This window comes from Thalassophryne amazonica, chromosome 12 (assembly GCF_902500255.1).
Source record: "Thalassophryne amazonica chromosome 12, fThaAma1.1, whole genome shotgun sequence".
Taxonomy (NCBI): Eukaryota; Metazoa; Chordata; class Actinopteri; order Batrachoidiformes; family Batrachoididae; genus Thalassophryne; species Thalassophryne amazonica.
The window spans coordinates 15,255,730-15,278,521 of NC_047114.1; the positions used below are offsets into that span (position 1 = coordinate 15,255,730).

The window sequence follows — 22,792 nt, forward strand, 5'->3', positions numbered from 1 at the left end:
ACAAGTCACAACCAATATTTTGGGATGGCAGAATAGTCCCTACCAATATTTAGCATTTTTTTTATATATCAAAATCATTCACTATTTTTTTGCGAACTCGATACTATAATTTAGTTGTCACGTTTTGTGTTTTCGATGTGCCAGAGTGACAGGGTTACCATGTTGCAATTTCATTGGCTCACGTTCTTCTCACATGGATGTAAACAAAGCGCATCTCGTGGCAGGCAGTGCTTAATTTGTAAAGTGGGAGGTCCCGGAGCACAGAGGATGGGTGGCTCCGGTGCAGTGTTGCCAGATGTACGATAATTATCGTATTTGTACGATAGTTTTGCCCTCTGTACGATCAGTAATGGGAAAAAATCCAGTATGTACGATAATTTCAGTTGGTTGCCCAAACACGCATCTCTCTCTGACACCCAAGAATCATTTTGCAGGCGTTGCACTCAGGCGGCATCAAAGACACACCACACACAGGGATGCTGCTGGCTTTGGGCGACCGGGACAAAGTCATTTGAAAGCCCGCCCCCTCTCTATACAAGTTCCCATCCAATCTCTGCCGTGACAGGAAGATTCCCCAGCCAACATCTTTTTTTTTTTTTTGAAACTTTATTTCAACAAATGCAATAACAAACGAACAAAACACAAGAGCAAAGAGATATACAAGAAAAATAAAAAAAAAGGTTCAAGTTCCTTATGGAGGTGTCAACATTTTTTCTGTGTTCAACAAAATCTGCACAAGTGGCCATGGCATCGGATGATGACAGCGACCTCAAGGTTGAATTCGACTCTTTCTAGTCTGGTAATTGACACGTTTGTGTCCCTTCACAGAAAAAAAAAATCTTTCTAGTCTGGTAGTGCATTTGCTTGTGCATTTGTGTTCTTTCTGTGCCATAGTTTCCCCATTACTATAATTACTGTTTAAAAATGTGACAAAATTCTTTGTAAATTAAAAAAAAAAAAAAAACGCAAAAATAGCTACATTGTATGCGTTTTGTTTGTGTACGATAATTTCTCCCAAAATCCGATAATTTTGCGGTTTTTGTACGATAGTTTCATATTTCATATCTGGCAACACTGCTCCGGTGCAGAAAAACAAAAAGGGCGGGGCTTGCGAACAATGCTGTGCGCCACACTTAAAATAAACTGCACACCCACACAAACACATCTTCACAAATGACACTAACACCCTGCCTTTTCCTCAAAAATTACTACATTTATGTTTGCTGTCTGTCTCTGTACTTTTCTGTCAGTTTTGCGCTCTTTTTCACACTTTTCCCTCGTTTCAAAAGTCACCGAACGCACTTTACCATAATATATGCAACATATAGCATACTGTTGGAAAGCACGGGTTTTTGGCTTGCTGTCAGTGTTGAAATTTTTCATAGTGAGGGCTTACATGAGAACTTACGGTAATGAGAATCAGCGGCGCACTAGTGTGAAACTTCCGTGTTTTTCCTCTGCGTTATGACATCACAGGCTTACGTTTACCGTAATACACCATATATATTATTGGAAATCCCTTTTTTTTTCTTTTTTTTGGCAAATTAGGTTGCCAGATACCTACAACTGCATTATTGATGAAGAGAATAGATTATACATCTTGGTTGCAAAAACTTTTTTTTTTTTTTTTTTTTTAAGCTCCACAAGTATATTTTTTATTGTTGTCTTGTTCTCTCAGGTGTAGGCCTATAGAATAGATTCGTGATTTTGGGTGCAATTTTGTTATTTAAGCTGTTTGTTTGCCTACACACTTAATATTGTAAATAAAGTGTTAAATTATTCAGCATTATGTCATCATATGTTATGTATTATGCTGTACTTGTGCGTCTAATGGTATGAGTGGGTTAGGGGGTGGTGGTGGGCAGGGGGGCCGGGGGGGTGGGGGTGGTATTGTCCCTACCAAAGCTGAGACCAAACCTACGCCCTTGAGTTCTGGGCTTTCTCAGAATCATACTTAATCTCACGAGGGGAGATCTTGCATAGAGCCCCAGACTGAGGAAGGTTGACAGTCATCTTGCGTTTCTTCCATTTTCTAATAATTATGTCAACAGTTGTTACCTTCTCACCAAGCTGCTTGCCTGTTGTCCTGTAGTCCATCCCAGCCTTGTGCAGGTCTACAATTTTGTCTTTGGTGTCCTTAGACAGCTATTTGGTCTTGGCCATGGTGGATAGGTTGGAGTGTGATTGATTGAGTGTGTGGACAGGTGTCTTTTATAAAGGTAATGAGTTCCTTCGGGTGCAATTAACACAAGTAATGAGTGGAGAATAGGAGAGCTTCTTAAAGGAAAACTAACAGGTCTGTGAGAGCCAGAATTCTTGCTGGTTGGTAGGTGATCAAATACTTATTTCACGCAAAAAAAATGCAAATAAATTATTTAAAAATCATACAATGTGATTTTCTGGATTTTTTTTCTGTCTCTCATAGTTGAAGTGTACCTATTATAAAAATTACAGACCTCTCCGTTCTTTGTCGGTAGGAAAACTTGCAAAATCGACAGCATATCAAATACTTATTTGCTTCACTGTACACCCTGCCAGTCATCAGAAACCGAGCTGGAAAAATAAGTTGGTCACTGGAGGCGCTAGATGTCACTGATGTCAAGACATGAAAACTCGTCACAATGCACAGAGGTTTTGTGGTGGAGACTTAAGACAAAGTCCATGATCACCAGACAAGAGTCTAAGTGTTTTAGCTGTGCTCAATTATTAAAAATATCTCCTTAAAGGTGTCTAGAAAAATGAGAGCGAATCAAGTCTCAAAGCAATGGTTTTTATTTTGCTGCCAAAAGGAGGACACATTCACATCATCAGCAAAAACCAGACAGGACAAACGTTAGCAGCAGGGCAGTCACCACCTCTCAGCCGAGCACACAACCACCAATTTCCTTCCCACAGTGCAGCAGACAGTTCAGAGCGAGGATTGGACTAATCAGCCACCTCCACACACACGCCACCAAGTGAAACCAGGAGTCATGGTCATCTTCTCTGTGAAGGACGTACATCATCATCATCGATGATGGGATGTTTTCACCTGGGGTCACAACAGCAGATCCGAGGTGGATCTTTATGTTGATTTTGGCACACATTTTGTGCCAGATGCCCTTCTTGACGCATCTATATGGAGAATGGGCAGAGGTGGGCTTGATTCCACTTGCGTACTTAACCGCTTAGCCACCACCTGCCCTGGCCCAAGAAAGACATAGTAAATAAAGATAAATATTTATTCTAAGCAGAAAGTGATGTGACAATTACTGCAGTTTGTCTGTTAAATATTGCAGTTACAGTCACATCTCATTTACTTTTGATGGTTATTGGTCAACACACAAGTTGTCATGTGATGATAAAATAGATTAAAAATATAATTTCAGCATTTAATTTCTGTCCTCACTGAATGTCATTGGTTTTAATGTTGGAATCACTACAGAGTAGTTATTACAAATATAGGAATATGATTATTTCATTGATCATGAATTCTTTGTATTTATGTCCAGTAGGGGTGGGGCTTCTACCTGTGCACGCAAAAAAACGAGTGTCTTCTTGCCTGAACGTCACTTCATATACATGTTTTACCACATTGTTCCTTCATCTATTGTTAAAATATGTCCATAAACAGCTCTTTGAAATCAAAGAAGTGGGTCTTAAAAGAGCATTTGTTTTATTTAGAAGAGTAGCAGCAGATGTGGTTTTGCAGAGATGTGGTTCTACCATAAGGTGAGCTTTCCTGCCAGGACATTTAACCAGAGGAAGGTCTCCTGTACAGTTATGGCCTCTTGACTGGAGTTGTTGGAAACCACTTTCCTCACATTTGAAGAACATGGATGTCCTCTTCTTCCAGTGAGAATAGAGGTTTTTGCTATTCGCTTCCACCTCTGGAAGTTAAGTGCATTTATATTTGTAGGGTTGACTCTGATGACTTGCTGGTATTTGATCCTTCTTTGTGCAGCAATAATTGTGAAGTGATTCCCAATGACTTTCCTGGCAGGCTTCCAAACATTCTTCCTTGTAGTAAAATGAGAAAAAAGGAAAAAAGAAAATTAAATTTCAAAAATCACTAGAAAATGAAGATACAGGCTATAGATTCAACAATATAAAGTAATAATGCTGGGCTGCAACTCGTGATTATTTCCATAAATAATTGATCAATCAGTTAGTTTCTCAATTAGTCAATTCCATGAAGTGTCAAAAAATGTTGATCAAGATGTTGCCTTCTTGTTTTGTCCACAGCCCAAAGAGTTTAATGCCTGAGCGGAGTAAAGCAGCTCGTAAATTCAGAAGCTGAAATCAAAGAATTTACAGATTTAAAAAGAAGAAACCTCAACATGATTAATTGATTATTATCAAAATAATTGTTGGTTAATTTAATAGCCATATTGTCAACACTAATTTATAGGTTACCCGTTAACACAGTCAGAGTGTCGGACTGTGTGCTCAGGACAACATTGGTTGCGTGAGGAAATGTCTCGTACCTGGAGCCATGACCACTTGAAATGCGACTTTTATACATGTAACCATGTCCTTTATTTGTATTTTACTCAGCTTTTCAACTTTTTGCATGTTTTCACACTGCTGTGACCTGACTCTTAGGTGTCTAATATTAGTGGTGATGATCATCTCGACCCGATGCACTTTTTTTTTAACTTTCATATGTCCCAGAACTACTGATCAGAACCTCTGTCACAGCTACAAGTGAAATAGAAATGTTGTTATTGCGGTGATGTGAGGATTTATGTGCCTACAAAATAATTATGAAACAACTGCCATATATATATATATACACTTTTAATATTTGTGTTTTTCCTGTAGAACCAGCCTCTCCATGATGTTATCCAGGAGGTTTTTCAGCGCCACCTACAAGGAATCTCCTTCAGAGAGAGAAATGCTGGACCCAAGATAGACATGAAAATGAGAGATGAAGGTAGATAATGAGCGCCAGTGAGGATGCGCACTCAAGTGTCCCAGTGCAAGAAAATAATACAGAATATTTATATTTAAGTTCATTATTTTTATTGCAACAAACACAAAATGGATCACAGTGATTTAGCCTTTGGTTACCATTTTATTAGTCCTTTGGACTGGAGGTCAGTGCGGCAGGTACCCGGTTCGAACCCCGCCCTGTCACATTTCTCCGTGTAATGAGGAGTTGCATCAGGAAGGGCATCTGGTGTAAAAACTTGTGCCAAATCAACAAACAGGTCTACTCTGGGGACCCGAGTGCAAACAATGGAGCAGCTGAAGGGACTTACTTTGCAGGGGTGTTGGCCCAGTACAGGGGTTGTGGCTAAGTAATGCACTTGGTTTCAGTGCAGAAGGTTTCCAGTTCAAATCCCTCCCCTGCCATATTTCTCCATGTAATGTCAGGAAGGGCATCTGGCATAGAACTTGTGCCATTTCAACATGCAGGTCTACCTTGGATTTGCTGTGGCGACCCCGAGTGCAAACAAGGGAGCAGCCGAAGGGACTTACTTACTGGAGGTCTGAAAGGATTAATGCCATCATGAGCTGTGTGTGATGGGGGTGTGCACAATCCCAAAATTTCTCAAAAACTATTCATTGAATATTTCTGAAATTTGGCATAGACATTTCCTTGGGGGTCCATCTGGTCATGGAAGTGAGGGGATTATCGTCTGATAAATTTGTCTCTTAATACAACATCATAAGCTGATGGAGTTAAATTATTAGTGGGGAGGTGATGGTCTAGGGCAGTGATTTTCAACCTTTTTTGAGCCGCGGCACCCTTCTTATATTTACAAAATCCTGCGGCACACCACTGTCATGTGTCACGCACCACTGACTCAACTGTCTCTACACGGTGCGTTAGCACATTAGCAACACGTGCGGTACAGATATGACGTAACATAGTATACTATAGTCATGGAGCTGTATATAAGAACTAGAGAGCGCAGTCCCATTGCTGCACACTAAACGAAAACGTCCCTTCATGGACAGCGACATGACGTCTCCTAACCGGGCAAAATATTGACGAAGTACCCGGATGTTAATGCATTTTCAATGGAGATTCGCGACTGAACACACTCAGAAAAATGCTCGCAAAATATGTGTTAAAATGCCATTTTGACCAGGATATCGAGCCAGTAAAGTTAAATTACATTAAATTTTGTCAGGAAAGTATTAAACTTACTCTGACACACACACATTCACAAATATTAGTGTTGAAAGTTACACGGATCTGTGCTGTTAAGCTACGCTGCTCGGCTGAGCTGCTGCTGTGTTCAACGCAGCGTGGCTCCTAAAACCATTACAATACTTTTATATATATTATATTTTTACACAGTTATCCTTTATTGACCAAGTTTCATTCATGAAGTCAGCGGTGTGTGTGTGTGTGTGCACATCTCTGTGTGTGTGGCAGCACAGCGCGGGTCATTAATCTCATTATTTTAAGGTGCAAAAAAAAAAAAACTCCCCAGTCTTGTCGAACAATTTTTAGTCACTAACGACAAGAATTTTAACTAGACATTGGTCTAGCAGTGGAAAATATCAACTAGACATAAGTGAAATTAATGATCCGTGTCATCGGGCGACATAGGTACGGCAGGAGACATACAGCTGTTTATATCACAGTCAAACTGACGACAATAACCAAAACCACTTACTTATGGAAGGAAATATTGTCTCCCTTGTTCCTCCGTTTGTGACTTTGCCAACATGCGCAGCTTTCCGGCATATTCCACCTGTTTCTTGACGAGACTAAGTGAACTTCTATGCACACAAATCACTAACTTGCCCGGAATTAAAATGGCGATCACGCCTCCTTGTCGGCACACGGCTCAGCGTTACTGCGCTCTTTGCTGCCATCTACTGGAATAAAAGAGCATTACACCATCTGCCACACTATTACAGCACATACACTCAATAATGGTGATATTTGATAATTGCCGACGGCACCCCTGACGATCGATCACGGCACTGTAGGGTGCCGCGGCACCCCGGTTGAGAATCACTGGTCTAGGGGTTAAGCATTGGGCTTAAGACCAAAGGATCTTTGGTATTAAAGTATTGCAAAAAATTTGGGTGCAGAAACAACTTTATAAAATGGGACAGAATACTGTATTAAAAATACAACAGCCGAAATTCTATCAAATATATCAAAGGCAATTAAAATTTGGAAAGGCTGTCTGCAAGGATGTCCTCTTTCTCCCTTATTATTTACACTGGCAATTGAGCTTTTTGCGATAGCTGTATGCACTAAACACAGAATCACTTTATTTGCTGATGATGTCATCTTATTTCTGTACAATCTTAAGGCCCCTTCACACATAACACAAAGTTGGGCGAATCACACTGAATGGGCAAAACCCGAAACATTCCAGCTGCAGTCGGTAGAGAGAGACGGTCAGACAGCCGTGTACGGATGGTGTATGATCCCGCAGTAGTGCTTTTGTGCACGATTGTGTGCATGCGCACAAACCCAGTGAGAGGTGTGACACCACATTGTGCTCTCACAACAGTGGAAGCAATTAAATATTGTACAGATGTTCATAAATCAAAGAAAATGTGTAAGGATAAAATAAAGACAGACTACAGAACATTATAAGAACAATGAATGTACAGTTGAAATGTAAGACAATCATGTTACTGATAATGATGTTTAATTGATGCTGGGACGGCGTCTGTGTTAGAATTGAGGAAACAAATGGCTTTCTTTTTGTCTGTGAAAAGAATCAATGGAATGACATGAATGATATGAAATAAAACGAATGACTATAACTTATGCGGTGGCCGTAACATTAGCGTCACAAGCTGGCTTATCACAAAGATCACATGGGTCATTTCAGATGGGCCAGTCTGGCTGCATGGTCCTTGCTGTGTGCGCTGAGATGTGGCTGGGGGCAATCCAAAGATGATTTCTTTTGTTTTTATTTTTCCCCATGTCATCACCGTTTGCACACATGCAAACACCACCATGCCTTGTACATGGATGGCTGGAGCACATTGCATTGCGCTCATGCTGCGATCAGCTGTGATGTGGAGCGCCGCAAACAGCCATAGGAACACAGTCACTGACCGTGGACCGTGGTCAGTTCCCTCCCTGCTTGAGTTCGAATGACATCCAACCCATGAGGTGATTATGTCAGCCACGGTCCGCTGACAAATGCATAACTGTAGTGGATGTGATCGCATGTGATCATGTCAATACGGACACACCCCCGTCCATTGCAACAAAGCGCTCACGTGAATGGGCTCACGGCTCATGTGCTGTTGACACTGATGCGATGCGTACAGCTTTGGGGCTCCTGCTCCTGAATGAGCTCACTGTCCACACTGGTACACGCTTGTGTCCTGGCTGTCAGCTAATGTCTTGGGTACACTGTTACCTGTCATGATGGGTGTTTGACAGCTCTCATATCCCACTCAGCTATTTCTGGTAACAGCACACTGGCCCTGTCACATGCGTCAAGTCGCTGTGGGCAGGCAGCACACTGTGCACCTGCACGTCTCGTATTATAGCCGTGATGATCATGTCTCAGATACATTGTGTAGCCCATGGGAGGGTATGGATATGTATGTGTTAAATGACATCCATCATGGACATGACAGCGTGTCCAGGTGTGGGTGCTGCGCTGGACACCAATCGCACTGCACTCCAGCTGTCGTTCAAGCTTCCGCCACCTTGGACCTTGGCTGCACCTTGACGATGTTGGATGGGGGGACGAAACATGCTCACACTTCATTCATGGTGCTTGGGGGGGGAGACACAACACACTCGCACGCCATGTGTGGTGCTTGGGGGGAGAACATGACACATTCACACACCATTCGTCTTACTTGGGAGGGGGGTGCACGACACACTCGCACGCCATTTGTGGTGCTCAGGGTGGCGGACACGGCACACTGACCCCTTTGAGGTGTCGCCACCTCAAAACCCATCATTCGCCCTCTTTCGGCCCTGTTTTTTTGTGTTCATTTTATGGACCCCTTTGTGTCTCTCAGCGTATCCCCATGTAGGTCTGCATAAGCTTGGTGTAGTTAGTACGCAACATTACGCAACTCTACATTGACCCAGGGTGAAAGAGGCTTCAGTAAAAGGCATATTGGAGCCAACCTGGAGTTTGCCAAAAGGCACCTGAAGGACTCTCAGACACCTATGCCAGGTGTCATGTTTGGAGGAAGCCAGGCATCATCCGTACAGTGAAGCATGGTGATGGCAGCATCAGGCTGTGTCGATGTTTTTCAGCAACAGGAACTGGGAGACTAGTCAGGATTGAGGGAAAGCTGAATCGAGCAATGTACAGAGATATCCTAGATGAAAACCTGCTCCACAGTGCTCTTGACCTCAGACTGGGGCGACACTTCATCGTTCAGCACGACAGTGACCCTAAGCACACAGCCAAGATACCAAAAGAGTGGATTCAGGACAACTCTATGAATGTCCTTGAGTGGCCCAGCCAGAGCCCAGACCTGAATCCAATTGAACATTTCTGGAGAGATCTGAAAATGGCTGTGCACTGACGCGCCCCATTCAACCTGATGGAGTTTGAGAGGCGCTGCAAAGAGGAATGCGCAAAACTGCCCAAAGATAGGTGGGTCAAGCTTGTGGCATCATATTCAAGAAGACTGAATATGAGGCTGTAATTGCTACCAAAGGTGCCGCAACAAAGTATTGAGTAAAAGGTGTGAATACTAATGTACATGTGATTTTTTTTTTTTTTTTTTTTTTTTTTTTTTTTATAAATTTGCAAAAAATTCACAAAACAAAACTTTTTTCATGTTGTCATTATGGGGTGTTGTGTGTAGACCTTTGAGGGATAAAATGAATTGCCTCTATTTTGGAATAAGGCGGTAACATAAAATGTGGAAAAGTGAAGCACTGTGAATGCTTTCTGCATGCACCGTAAATGTAGAAAAAAATTCTCCTATCCCTTCAATCATCCTGAGGGGGCCTCAGGGGCCCACAAATCTCAGAAATTGTATTTTCACACATCCAATTCATTTCAAAACAACTGTCTGATGTTATTCTCCAATTGAATTCAGTATACAGATTCATTAGGATGTTAGCTAAATACAGAAGAAGTGTCATTGCACTTCTTCTGTATTTAGAAGTGATTAGTTGTAATAGAACTCAAAATGTTATTCCATTATGAAACTTTGACACTTGCTTTTTCTTTTCAGGCTTCAACATGGTTTGTAAGGTGGATCCAGCAACAGGTTTCATCACTGGGGGGAATCGTTTTAACTGTGGCACTTGGATGGACAAAATGGGAGAGAGTGAGAGAGCAAGAAACAAAGGAATACCTGCTACTCCGAGGTGAAACAAAACGCATGCGTCATTCTGAGGGTGATGAATGTTATGGACAGGAGGAGTTGCACTGAGACATTTGTTTGACTTTTGAAAAGGGATTCTTTATTTTCTGAGATAGGGTTATAAAACAGCCGCCTCTTCAACACTCCGTACAAAACCCGTATCATAATTCTCTCAGGCCTACATCTGCCTGTCTGTTATATGTTGGTCTGTCTGACCAAGAACGCAAAAACCACACATAGTGACACTGTCATTTTGTTCAGGCAACAACAAAAAAATGACTGAAGATTTGCAGTAAGCATTTCTAAGCAAAATTATAACTCAGTATATTAAGTATATTATAATTCCCATTGCTTGAATGAATGAATGAAAACTGTTTATTTCGAACATTTGATACAACAACAATTACAAGATAGATCAGTAAAGACAACAACAAAAAAGTTCCTACTGTGTACCCAACATGTCCGAAAAGGGGTAGGGTGAAGCATCAGCTTATTTATCCCTACCCCTTCTTCCCCACAACCAGTAATACCCTTTGCCACATATACACATAGATTCCTACACACCTAAACCGATATCAATATATATATATATATATATATATATATATATATATATATATATATATATATATATATATATATATTCACATATCAACATACATACACATATATACACATATACACACATATACATATATACATATATATACACAAACATAAATATACACCTACACATACCTACTTACATACAAAATACTATATATTTACAAGCCGAAGCAAAAAACAAAAACACCCTAACCCTCATTACCCTTCCTCCTCCCTATACCTAGAAAAAACCATATTTTTGTACCGCTGTTTGAACTGGTTCATGCTTGGACATTGCTTGAGCCCCACTCCCAATCTGTTCCACATCCTCACCCCACAGACAGAAATACAGAAACCTTATAATGTTGTTCGTGCCCACTGATGCTTTAAATTAAATTTCCCCCTCAGACTGTAATCCCCTGATCTGTTAAAAAACATATTTTTAATATTTGCTGGAAGTAAATTGTTTATTGCTTTATACACAATTTGTACTGTTTGAAAATGAACCAAGTCTGTGAATTTTAAGAATTTGGATTGTAAAAATAGTGGATTTGTATGATCTCTATAGCCAGTATTATGAATAATTCTTATAGCTCTTTTCTGCATTACTGATAGTGATTGTGTTGTACCTTTATAAGTATTACCCCATACCTCTGCACAGTACTGTAAATATGGTAAAACCAGTGAGCAGTAAAGAATGCGGAGTGAGTTGTGGTCCAGAATATGTTTCGCTTTGTTTAGAACTGAAATGCTTCTTGACAGTTTACTTTGTATATGTTTTATATGAGTCTTCCAGTTTATCTTATCATCTGTTATCACCCCCAGAAACTTATTTTCATGTACCCTTTCAATATCTACCCCCTCGACTTGTAACTGAACCTGTATGTCTATATTACAATAGCCAAATAACATGTATTTTGTTTTACTTAAGTTTAATGATAATTTGTTTCTGTCAAACCATATTTTCAATTTTCCCATTTCTATACTGATCCTCCTCAGTAACTCCTGCAAATCCCCCCCCTGAACAAAAAATGCTTGTGTCATCTGCAAATAATACTAATTTTAATATTTTGGAAACATTGACAATATCAGTTATATAAATTAGAAACAGTTTTGGACCCAATACTGACCCCTGTGGGACGCCACAAGCATTGTCCAAGCATGATGATGTATATTCCCCCAACTTCACAAACTGTTTTCTGTTACTTAAGTAGCTTCTCACCCAGTGCAACACCAACCCCCTAATCCCATACTGTTCAAGTTTATTGATTAATATGTCATGATTGATTGTATCAAAAGCCTTTTTAAGGTCTATAAATATTCCAACTGAATGTAATTTGTGGTCTATGGCGTTTGTAATCTCCGCAACTGATTCTATTAATGCAAGTGATGTTGAACTATGTGCTCTGAATCCATATTGACTATCAGTAAGTAATTTATGTTTATTTATGAATTTGTCTAATCTATTATTGAATAACTTTTCTAATAATTTGGAAAATTGTGGAAGCAAAGAAACAGGTCTATAATTTGTGAAGTGGTGTCTATCCCCAGTCTTATACAGCGGCACAACCTTAGCTATTTTCATTTGATTGGGAAATTTACCGGTTTGAAATGATAAGTTACAGATGTATGTTAATGGTTCTACAATCCATTCAATGACCTGTTTTACCACCACCATATCAATTTCATTTAAATCGGTAGATGTTTTATATTTACAATTATTCACAATGTCTATAATTTCTTTTCCATCCACTTCTGTGAGGAACATTGAACAGGGATTTCTTTCTATGAGATTATTATCCCAATCCTCAGGTTGGGAATCGGGAATTTTTTCTGCCAAGCTTGGTCCAATATTTACAAAAAAATTATTAAAACCGTTGACTATCTCATCCTTATTTTCCTTCTTGACATTATTATCAATGAAATACTGAGGGTAACTCTGTTTTTTATTACCATTTTTGATAATGCTGTTTAATATATCCCATATTCCTTTAATATTGTTTTTGTTATTATATAATATGTTACTATAATATTCCTTCATACATACCCGTATAATATTAGTTAATCTATTTTTGTATTTCTTATATCTATTTTCTGCCTCTTTAGTCTTTAGTTTTATGAATTCTCTATACAGTGTATTTTTCTTATTACATGCATTTCGTAACCCTTTCGTCATCCATGGTCGAGCTTGGATTTTTTGTTTTCTGTAGTTTTGTTTAATTGGACAATTTTTTATCATATAATGATGTAAATATTTGTAAAAAAGTTTCATATGCACTATCAACATCACTTTCACTGTATACCTTTTCCCAGTTTTGCTCCTGTAAATCCTTCTTTAGTGTGTTCATGTTTTCCTCTGTCCGCACTCGCCTGTATTTTATTTTCTCCTCTGGCTGATTCCGCCGATGGTTTCTATTATAAACGATGAAAACTGGTAGATGATCACTAATGTCATTGATTAATAATCCACTCACAGTGTTATTCTCAATATCATTGCTGAATATATTATCAATTAAGGTAGCACTATGGGATGTAATTCTGCTTGGCCTGGTGATTTTTGGATATAAACTCATACTGTACATTATACTGATAAATTCATCTGTTATTTTATGCTTATTTGGATTGAGCAGATCAATATTTAAGTCACCACAAATGAACACAGTTTTTTGATTAGTTTTTGAGAACATTTTTCCCATACAGTCAGTGAATGTTTCAATACAAGATCCTGGTGCTCTATATATACAGCTGACTAATACATTTTTGCTTTTTGCTTTTTTCTTGCTTTTTTTGCTTATAATGGATGCCTTTACTCAGCTCATGCTAATGTTAGCTTGTTATGCTAGCTAGTTTTTATGCTAACATTAGCCTATTATGCTCGTGTTTTCTTGTTAATGTTAACCCATATGCATTGCATTATCATCATTAACTGGCGTTAGTATGTATGTATGTATGTATGAATTTTTGCCACATGGGGTGTGCAGCCAGTACATTCTGAGTGTCGTTCCCAAACCTGGACAAATGAGTAGGGTTGCATCAGGAAAGGCATCCAGCATAAAAAAAAAAAACAAATTCAGGTCACAAATGAAAATTCCATATAGATTGGTTGAGGCCTGGGTTAACGACTACCACTTGTGCCATTGCCCAATAGAATGCTGTCAGAAATTGGGCTACTGCTTGACAAAGAAGATTAAAAGGAAGAGAACATGACCATAGACCCAAGGAGAGGAGTAAGGTTAGAAGGGAAAGTATGTTAAGAGTGTGCTGGAGGTTAAGCGAGTGCCCGACAGGGTAATGAGTGTGAAGTTGGAAATTAAAGTTGCCTTTTAAATTTCTTTTGTCTTTATTTTTTGCCTTTCAGCTTCTGTGGGAGCTCCGACCCCCAGAAACTTTAAATTGTATTAATTCTGTTTTGTAACTGTTCTAACATTTTTTTCTTACTTTTTTACATTTTCTGTTTTCTCTCATTATTATTACTATTATTATTATCATTTTCATTGTTAGTTCCATGGGTGAACATTATTTCTGTGTCTTTCTGACTGCATGCTAGCTTATGTATGTAGGCTACCCACACACACACACACACACACACACACACACACAACAGCCCTCCGCCATCCCGACATGAAACGTCTCTCTTCATAAACATTTCGGCGAATTCTAACTGGGCTGACAGTGGGTCACATCTCTCTCCTTCTCCTGCACCACCAGTGCTGTCAAACTTGTGGTGGCAGTGGCAAACATATCAGTAAGTTTGGCACATTTTTCTGCATCCACTTGTAGGTTTTTTAGACTTTTCTCGCAGCTTTTCTGCTCCCCCCCTTGTGCTTTTGTGGTTCATCCATTTCCACTCTCCAACTCCGGTCAGCTGAAATGGCCTGAGAGATTTCATTGAATTAGCCCAATGTCCTTCAAAAAAATTAACCAGTGGGCTGTCGCTGTCGATAAAAATGATTCATAATATACAGTTTTGCTTAAATCATGACAGCCAGCCCAAAAATGCACCATGGTGCCATAAACATTATTTATAATATACAGTTTTGCTTAAATTATGACAGCCAGCCCAAAAATGCACCTCGACCCATGGGACATTGCCCAGGACGCCAGATGGCATGTCCATGCCTGCTGACCGACCCATGATGAAGGCTTTGGTGTTTGCTGTCAAAAATGCTCTGGTGGTTTCCAAAACCTGTGAAAAATCAATTTAAAGTCTTTGTAAAAATTTATAAAAAGGTCAAAGCTTGGCAAAGGAAGTTGTGGAGAAGAATTAAAGTTCAGAAAAACACTTTTGTCATTGACCACAAAATGAAGAATTTGGAGACTCGCAAAGTCGCTCTTAATTTGAAAGACTCAGGAAGTTGTCTTCAAAATGCAGAGGACTTGACTCATACCTTAAAAGTTATTAAAAATGGGTGCATCAAACAATGAAAGTTATGGAACAAAAAGAAACACAATGAAACAAAAGCCACAAGCTAAGACTAAGTATCAAAAAAATGGAGGAGAAGTTCAGGGAAAAGGCATCCAGAGACAAGAGCCCAGGAGAAAGACTTGAAGAGGGTGGAAGAAAGCGTTCCTTTGCTTCAGGGTCATTCTAAAGAGGCCAAGCACATGGTCAAATGCTCCGCCAATTTGGCTTCAGATTTCTCCCGAAGAAAGTTATTTGAAAAACACACCACACAATGAATGACATATACCTTCTTTCTTCTTTGGCTAGCAAATGACAAATCACATGAAAGTAACATGTAACACAATAAATTGGAATATAAATTTTGTCTTTGGTTAAATATAACAACAGATCAAATCAATTTTATTTATATAGCGCCAAATCACAACAAACAGTCACCCCAAGGCACTTTATATTGTAAAGCAAAAGCCATACAATAATTACAGAAAAACCCCAACGGTCAAAACGACCCCCTATGAGCAAGCACTTGGGGACAGTGGGAAGGAAAACTCCCTTTTAACAGGAAGAAACCTCCAGCAGAACCAGGCTCAGGGAGGGGCAGTCTTCTGCTGGGACTGGTTGGGGCTGAGGGGAGAGAATCAGGAAAAAGACATGCTGTGGATGAGAGCAGACTCCACTTTGAAGCGTGTACCAATGAAGTATTGCTTCGATCCGCTGGCTCATTGGTTCTTTGTTTTATTTTGCTTTATCTTAATTTTTTCCCCGCTAAAACCCCCAAAGAGCATATATCTGTGAGTAATATTTACCTTTTTATGTTAAACTGACCTGTTATGGTCTTCTGAAACAGCTGATAGATGTATTTTATAACTTAAAAACGGGACAGATGCATTAGCTGCATGCATTAAAGTTAGCATTAGCTGTTCGCATCTCAGCACGTTTGTGTGCATTTTTTTTCTGTATAATAATTAATGGCTCAGTGTTTGTTGTCGTAAAAGAATCAAATGTATTAAAAATTTTAATATTTTTTAATTGATTTTTATTTATATATTAATAATAATAATAATAATAGCAATAACAACAGCAACTCTTCAGAAGCAAAAAGTCCGTTTCTTAACCCCTCTCAAGGCCATTAAAATATGTCAATCGTGAGTCACTTTTGTGTGTATTAAAGTCACTAACTGGGACTCTTGTTGCAGTCAAGAAACGTTCTGTTCCATTGTGTTGGCACAGCTCCAAACGCCGTGCGGCTCTCTGCTGAGACAGAGTCCAGTCAGAATTAATAAAGTCAAAACGAAATGCCGCTTTCAATAAAACAGCAGTGTCCAAACTATTCCAGAAAGGGCTGAGAGGGTGCAGATTTTGTTTGCAGCCACTGACTCTAGCAGGTGATTTCACTGATGAACTCATCCCACCTGCTCAAAGGGATGTTAATCAGTGAAATCACCTGCTGAAGTCAGTGGCTGCAAAGAAAACCTGCACCCTCTTGGCCCTTTCTGGAATAATTTAGACACCACTGAAATAAAGTGACACCTCTTTCCAAACGCTGTAATACAGACAATAAACTACAATCGACTAAAATGTTTTTTCCTCACAAAATGAGACGTGCTGCATTCTCTATGAATTACATCCTGATGTGCAGCACAGCCAGCTACAAGAGCTCAGCTCGGATGTATGAAAAGACATTCATGCCAATAATGTCAGAAAGGAAATGCGTTTGACAAAAACTACAGATTTTGTTTATTTCTATTTATGTTGAGAGATCAAAGATCCACCATGTAGAGTTTATTTATGTCCAGAGTTTAAGGATCCAGTGACCAGTTTCATATTTATTTACTTTAAGACTCAATAAAATGTTGTTGACATAGAAAACCTGTAAAGCCTACTTTTAGTACACAGAAAATTCACAAGAGGTATCGATAAGGAATCGGATCGATAATGGTATCGATATCGATAAAATCTTATCAGTACCCATCCCTAGCTCTGACACTTGTCGATTTGAGGAAATTGGGACCAGAGTCAGTTCTGTGATTAAAAGCTGGACCGTTTTTTTTTTTTTTTCATACCACGCTCAGACTCTGAGCCGCATCCTGGACGTGCACCTGTTAAATCAGACACAAAAGGTTGTGATTTGACACTTTTCTGCTTTCACTCCTTTGTTTGCCATCATATTATAATAGTTTTTGCAGTGCACGTTGGTTAAAAAAAATGGATCAAAAAAGTCCACATATTTACAGCACGAAGTTGGTAAAAGAGGAAAATGTACATCTTTCCTTTGATTTGGAGGTGATGAAAGAAAAGCATGTTGAGGGTCAAGTTAGTCCATAATAAAGCATAATCCAGAAACAGAGAACTTTAAAACTGTCACGCACGTCATTGCATGACAGAGTTACAGAACTGCAGAAGCATAAATCAGGCTTTAAATTAATTAAATAAATCATCATAAATTGTAAATTTATGTAAATTTGATAGCTTAATTATTTTTATATTTATTTTGATAGTACCTGTACCTGGATGTATTGCTGTATGTGGTTAAATTATTTTAAAAAAATGTTGAAAACATTAAAGGTTCATTCAGTAGTTCAGTGCAGTTGGAACCAAAATGGCACCATGTTCTGAGATGATGCCACTCTCTCAATTAAGGCACACTTGTCACACTCGCACACCACGTGTTTCTGGGCCTTGGATGAAGTGTGTTGCTTGGTAACAGCACACTTGTTGCGCACTTAGAAAATGTGCTGCAGTTCACACAGCCAGGTCGAAATTTGTTAGCTGCTCTCTACTCTCATGCTGGCAACAAGAATGGCCCCGCCTTTTCTGTGTGCTCTGCCAGTGGTGCTGGATGTTCGTGGATGGCACCTGGACTCACAACCGACTCCAGACAAGAGTGGGTCGAATGGTCATTCATCTGGCATTTGATGACATTCGGCTGCTGGTGTGAAGGCTGCCTCGATTGTGTCATTCAGCCACGGTTCGACACAGATGATGATTTCGTGCAGCTGCACGGCGATAGCACGATATGTTCGACCTTTGTACGACATGCCATTCAAATGGTTATTTCCACCAGCTGATCACTGATCCACAATGTGAATTCTTCCTTCCAGAACAGCTCTTTATATCATCATTTTGATTCATCTACCCGTTGCCACATGTACAGAATGGCTGGATTGTTATTCCTACACTCATATTTTTATATTTAATAAAAAATAATAAGCGCACGCAGCAGCTCCTGCTGATGCTGCATTCAAGTACCGTCGGAAATTACACAGCTTTTTTGTTGTTTCAAATTCAACAGTTTCTTGTGGCAAAATAATTAATTATATCCACACAAAAGATTCATTCTGGCCTATGTAAGGTGCCTCAGCCCATTGAAGCTGTATCTAAGAGTCAGTTTTTTCTGCCACCCCCTAAAGAAACCTGCTAAAATAGTGAGCCGTTATTGTTTTGGAGATTTTATGCCCTTCATAAATGTAATTTAATAAATTTACTAAAATATATATTTTAATTATTTTTATTTTGTTCAGCAAAGATGGCGCCAGTGAATAATATTAAATGACCACCAGCAACCTTACAAAGAGAAAGCTGCTTCTGCTCCTGGATGACTTTAGTGTATAAATGTGCCACATTTACTGCTGTGTGTCTGACTTGGTTTCTTTAGAGATGGAGCAGCAGTCGAGATTGTTGGTCTCAGTAAATCAGCTGTCCGCTGGATTGCAGAGCTCAATGCCAAAGGACTGTTCCCTTATGATGGAGCTAAAGCACACAGAGATGGTATGACTGCCACACACTTGCACGCACACAGATCTTTGCAACTTGTATTTATTTTGTGTCCATACAAGTGAAGCTGGGATGGTAAAACCTACCGAGTGGAGCTACCGCTTAAGTAATTTCAATTTCAATTTATTTTCATTTATATAGCTCCAAATCACAACATTGTTACCTCAAGGCACTTCACACAAGTAAGGTCTAACCTTACCAACCCCTAGAGCAAGCACACAGGCGACAGTGGTAAGGAAAAACTCACTCTGATGATTTGAGGAAGAAACCTCAAGTAGACCAAACTCAAAGGGGTGACCCTCTGCTTGGGCCATGCTAATGACAGAATTGACAATACAGGAAATTATACAGGAGATTTTGGGAGTCCATGCTGGTGCACAAGAAGGGAGGCCTGCAGAAGCAAAACACCCGATCCCATCTCTGGATGGAGCCACACCTTACACAGAGAGAAAAACAGAATCGGGCAGCAGAAAGACAACAAATAAGATATAATTTATCAGCATTTAGCAACAAGAAAACAGAAGAAATAATAAGGTGGTCGCCGGCCACTAGCCCTAAACTTCACTAAAAGACCCACTCGGTCTAATAATAAATTAATTTAAAAGGGTAGCCATATGAAAGGGAAAATAATTGCTTCTTAAGTCTGGACTTGAAAGTCTCTACAGAATCTGTTTTATAGATGCAAGGTCAGGTTTATTTATAAAGCACATTTACAAACAGTCAACACTGCCCCAAAATGCTGTACAATAAAAGGAATTAAAATTACATTGTTAAATACAAGAACAAAATAAATCAACAAGACAATAAAAGATGTGGCAGTATTCAGCTCATCTTGTGTTAAAAGTCAGTGCAAAAAGATGTGTCTTCAAAAGGGTCTTAAAAGAGTCACTTGAAGGAGCCAGTCGGACATTTAATGGCAGAGAGTTCCAGAGCTTGGGCCCCGCAACAGCAAAGGCTCTGTCTCCCCTGGTTTTCAGCTTAGACCTGGGACAGACCAGTAAACTCTGGTCCGCGAAGCAGAGGGCTCTTCCTGGAGTGTGCAATGACAGCATATCAGATAAATAGAATGGGGCTTGACCGTGAATTGATTTAAAAACAAGCAACAAAATCTTAAAATCAATTCTAAAAGCAACAGGTAACCAGTGCAGTGAAGATAAAACAGGAGAAATGTGTTGGTGCCGTTTGGCTCCAGTGAGCAGACACGCAGCTGCATTTTGCACCATCTGGAGGCGTTGCAGAGACGACTGATTAAGACCAACATACAGAGAATTGTAGTAGTCTAAACGAGACGTGATCAAGGCATGCACAACCTGTTCCAGCTGTTTTGGGGGCAGGTAATGCTTGATTTTACTAAAAAGTCTAAGCTGGAAGAAGCTTGTTTTGACCACTGTGTTGATCTGCTTCTCATATTTAAAAGAGCTGTCTATAAAAACACCAAGGATCTTAGCAGATGAACGACAGTAGGAGGCAAGTGAACCAAGGGCAGAAAGGTCAAGGTCACCAAGGACCACAATCTCTGTTTTGCTTTCATTTAGATTCAAAAAGTTTAAAGACATCCAGTCTTTGACTTCTTGAAAGCAAGTCTGTAGGATGGCAGATGAGTTTGTTTTAAGGTTCAGAGGTAAATAAATCTGCACATCATCAGCAAAGCAGTGAAACTGAATGTTATATTTCTTAAAAATTGATCCCAAAGGAAGCAAATAGAGTGAAAATAGAATTGGCCCTAAGATTGAACCTTGATGTACTCCACAAGTCAAAGGGGCTTTCTGTGACGCAGAGGGACCAAGGTTTACAGAAAAGCACCGACCAGTCAAATAGGACTTGAACCATTTGAGCACAGTGCCATTTAATCCAATGCACGATTCAAGGTGAGATAACATTTGGTGGTCAACAGTGTCAAAGGCTGCAGTTAAATCTAATGCAGGGAGATCATTCCACAGAACAGGTGCACAATAAGAGAAGCTCTGTGACCCGCAGACTTTTTATTCACCCTAGGGATACAAACTAGTCCTGTACATTGAGAACGTAGAGCCTGGGCCGGTACGTAGGGTTTAATTAGGTCAGCTAGGAGGGAGGGGCTAGTCTGTGAATAATTATGTAGGTTAGTAACAGAACCTTAAAATCTGATCTCACAGGGACAGGAAGGCAGTGAAGAGATGCCAAAATGGGTGTAATGTGGTCAAACTTTCTGCTTCCTGTCAAAAGTCTGGCAATAGCATTTTGAACCATTTTGAGACCCCTAATACTGGACTGCGATAAACCAGAAAACAGAACATTGCAGTAGTCCAATCTAGAAGAAACAAATGCATGAATCAGGGTCTCAGCATCAGCCATAGACAGGATGGGACGAATCTTTGCTATATTTCGCAGGTGGAAGAAAGCAGCCCGTGTAATATCTCTAATGTGCAGGTCAAAGGACAATGTAGGATCAAAAATTATACCAAGGTTCCTCACTTTGTCAGTGTGATGTATGACACATGAGCCTAGGCTAAGCGTTAGCTGGTCAAATTGATGCCAATGTCTCACTGGGCGTAGTAAAACTAGGGTACAGTGTAATTTGAGTTCAGTTTTAGATTCACTGAATTCTGAGCCATATGATTGCCCCTCATGAAAGTTTTACACAGTTTTTTTCCTCACTCTGCCTACATGAGAGTCGTCAAGAGAACTGAAAACATGTTAACACATTGTGTGGACTGTTTGGACAGAAGCAACGGCGGCTGCTTGGGCTTTCTCAACAGCATGCGAGCCTTTGACTGCCATCTAAGAACCACGGTCCTCTGATCACAGTCTGAGAACCACAGACCTCTGTTAAAATTCTGAGATCCTCGGTCTTCTGATTGCAGTCTCAGACCCACGGTCCTCTGATCAGTCTAAGAACCACATTTGTTGCAAACATGAAAGCACAAAGCACACTTATCTCCTGTACTTAAACAGATGTTCTTATTTGCAGGTAAAGAAGAGTTTATCTCTTACTCTCAGTGGAACGACCAGCTCCAGAAGTCTTTTGAAACTCATTTTTGGGTGTCTGATGACCCAAACGATCCCAATGAGAGTCACCCTGAGCTAGTGCATAAAGCAGGCATCTATAAGGACAGCTTTGGAGCCTCCAGCCCCTGGTGTGACTACCAACTACGGCCCAACTTCACTATTGCTATGGTGGTGGTAAGTAGACAGACTTAAACGTAGATTTTATTTAACACCTTGAGATTTATGACAGCTCATTACTCATTCATCATAATGAAATTTAAATCATTCAAACAGCAAATATATATGATAATGTCAGAAGAATAAATTTGTTTGGGGTGTGACGATACTCACGAGGCAAGATGATTTTTTTTTTTTTTTAAGGAAAACTTCAATAATGAAACATATGGCTGGAAAAATTACTTTTTATTTGACTGAAGTTAAAATATGCATTTTGAAAACTCTGTACTGGCTTCTCAGTTTTTCACAACTACTGGTCTTTACTAGTTGAGAAATTTTTCATAATATTAGTCAACTAGTTATTTATTACTAAATCAGCACACGGAGCTGCAGTCTTCACTGATCATCAACCATGAACCATGAACCAGCACTTTTACTGCTCTCAATATGAGCTTTTTTTTATTCTCAATCAGTTATTTGCCTCTGTTGTTGGTCCTCCTGCCACCCTCCCTGATGCATTGGTGAATCTGTCTCTCTTTTTCTGTGTTTAGCTCTCACTCTTTTCCGTCTCTTTCTGTCTGCTCTTTTGTCCTCACTTGCACGCTTACACTCGAACTGACTGGT

At 39.7% G+C, this 22,792-nt stretch overlaps 1 protein-coding gene across 1 annotated transcript in view; it reads left to right on the forward strand.

Moving 5' to 3' along the window:
• The window catches only part of LOC117521439 (glycogen debranching enzyme-like), a 211,854-nt gene that overhangs the window by 179,061 nt on the left and 10,001 nt on the right, over window positions 1-22,792 (forward strand). The window contains 4 exon segments of the mRNA XM_034182736.1: window positions 4,804-4,915; window positions 10,132-10,267; window positions 18,906-19,018; window positions 21,975-22,186. Coding sequence (XP_034038627.1) covers window positions 4,804-4,915; window positions 10,132-10,267; window positions 18,906-19,018; window positions 21,975-22,186 — 573 coding nt within the window.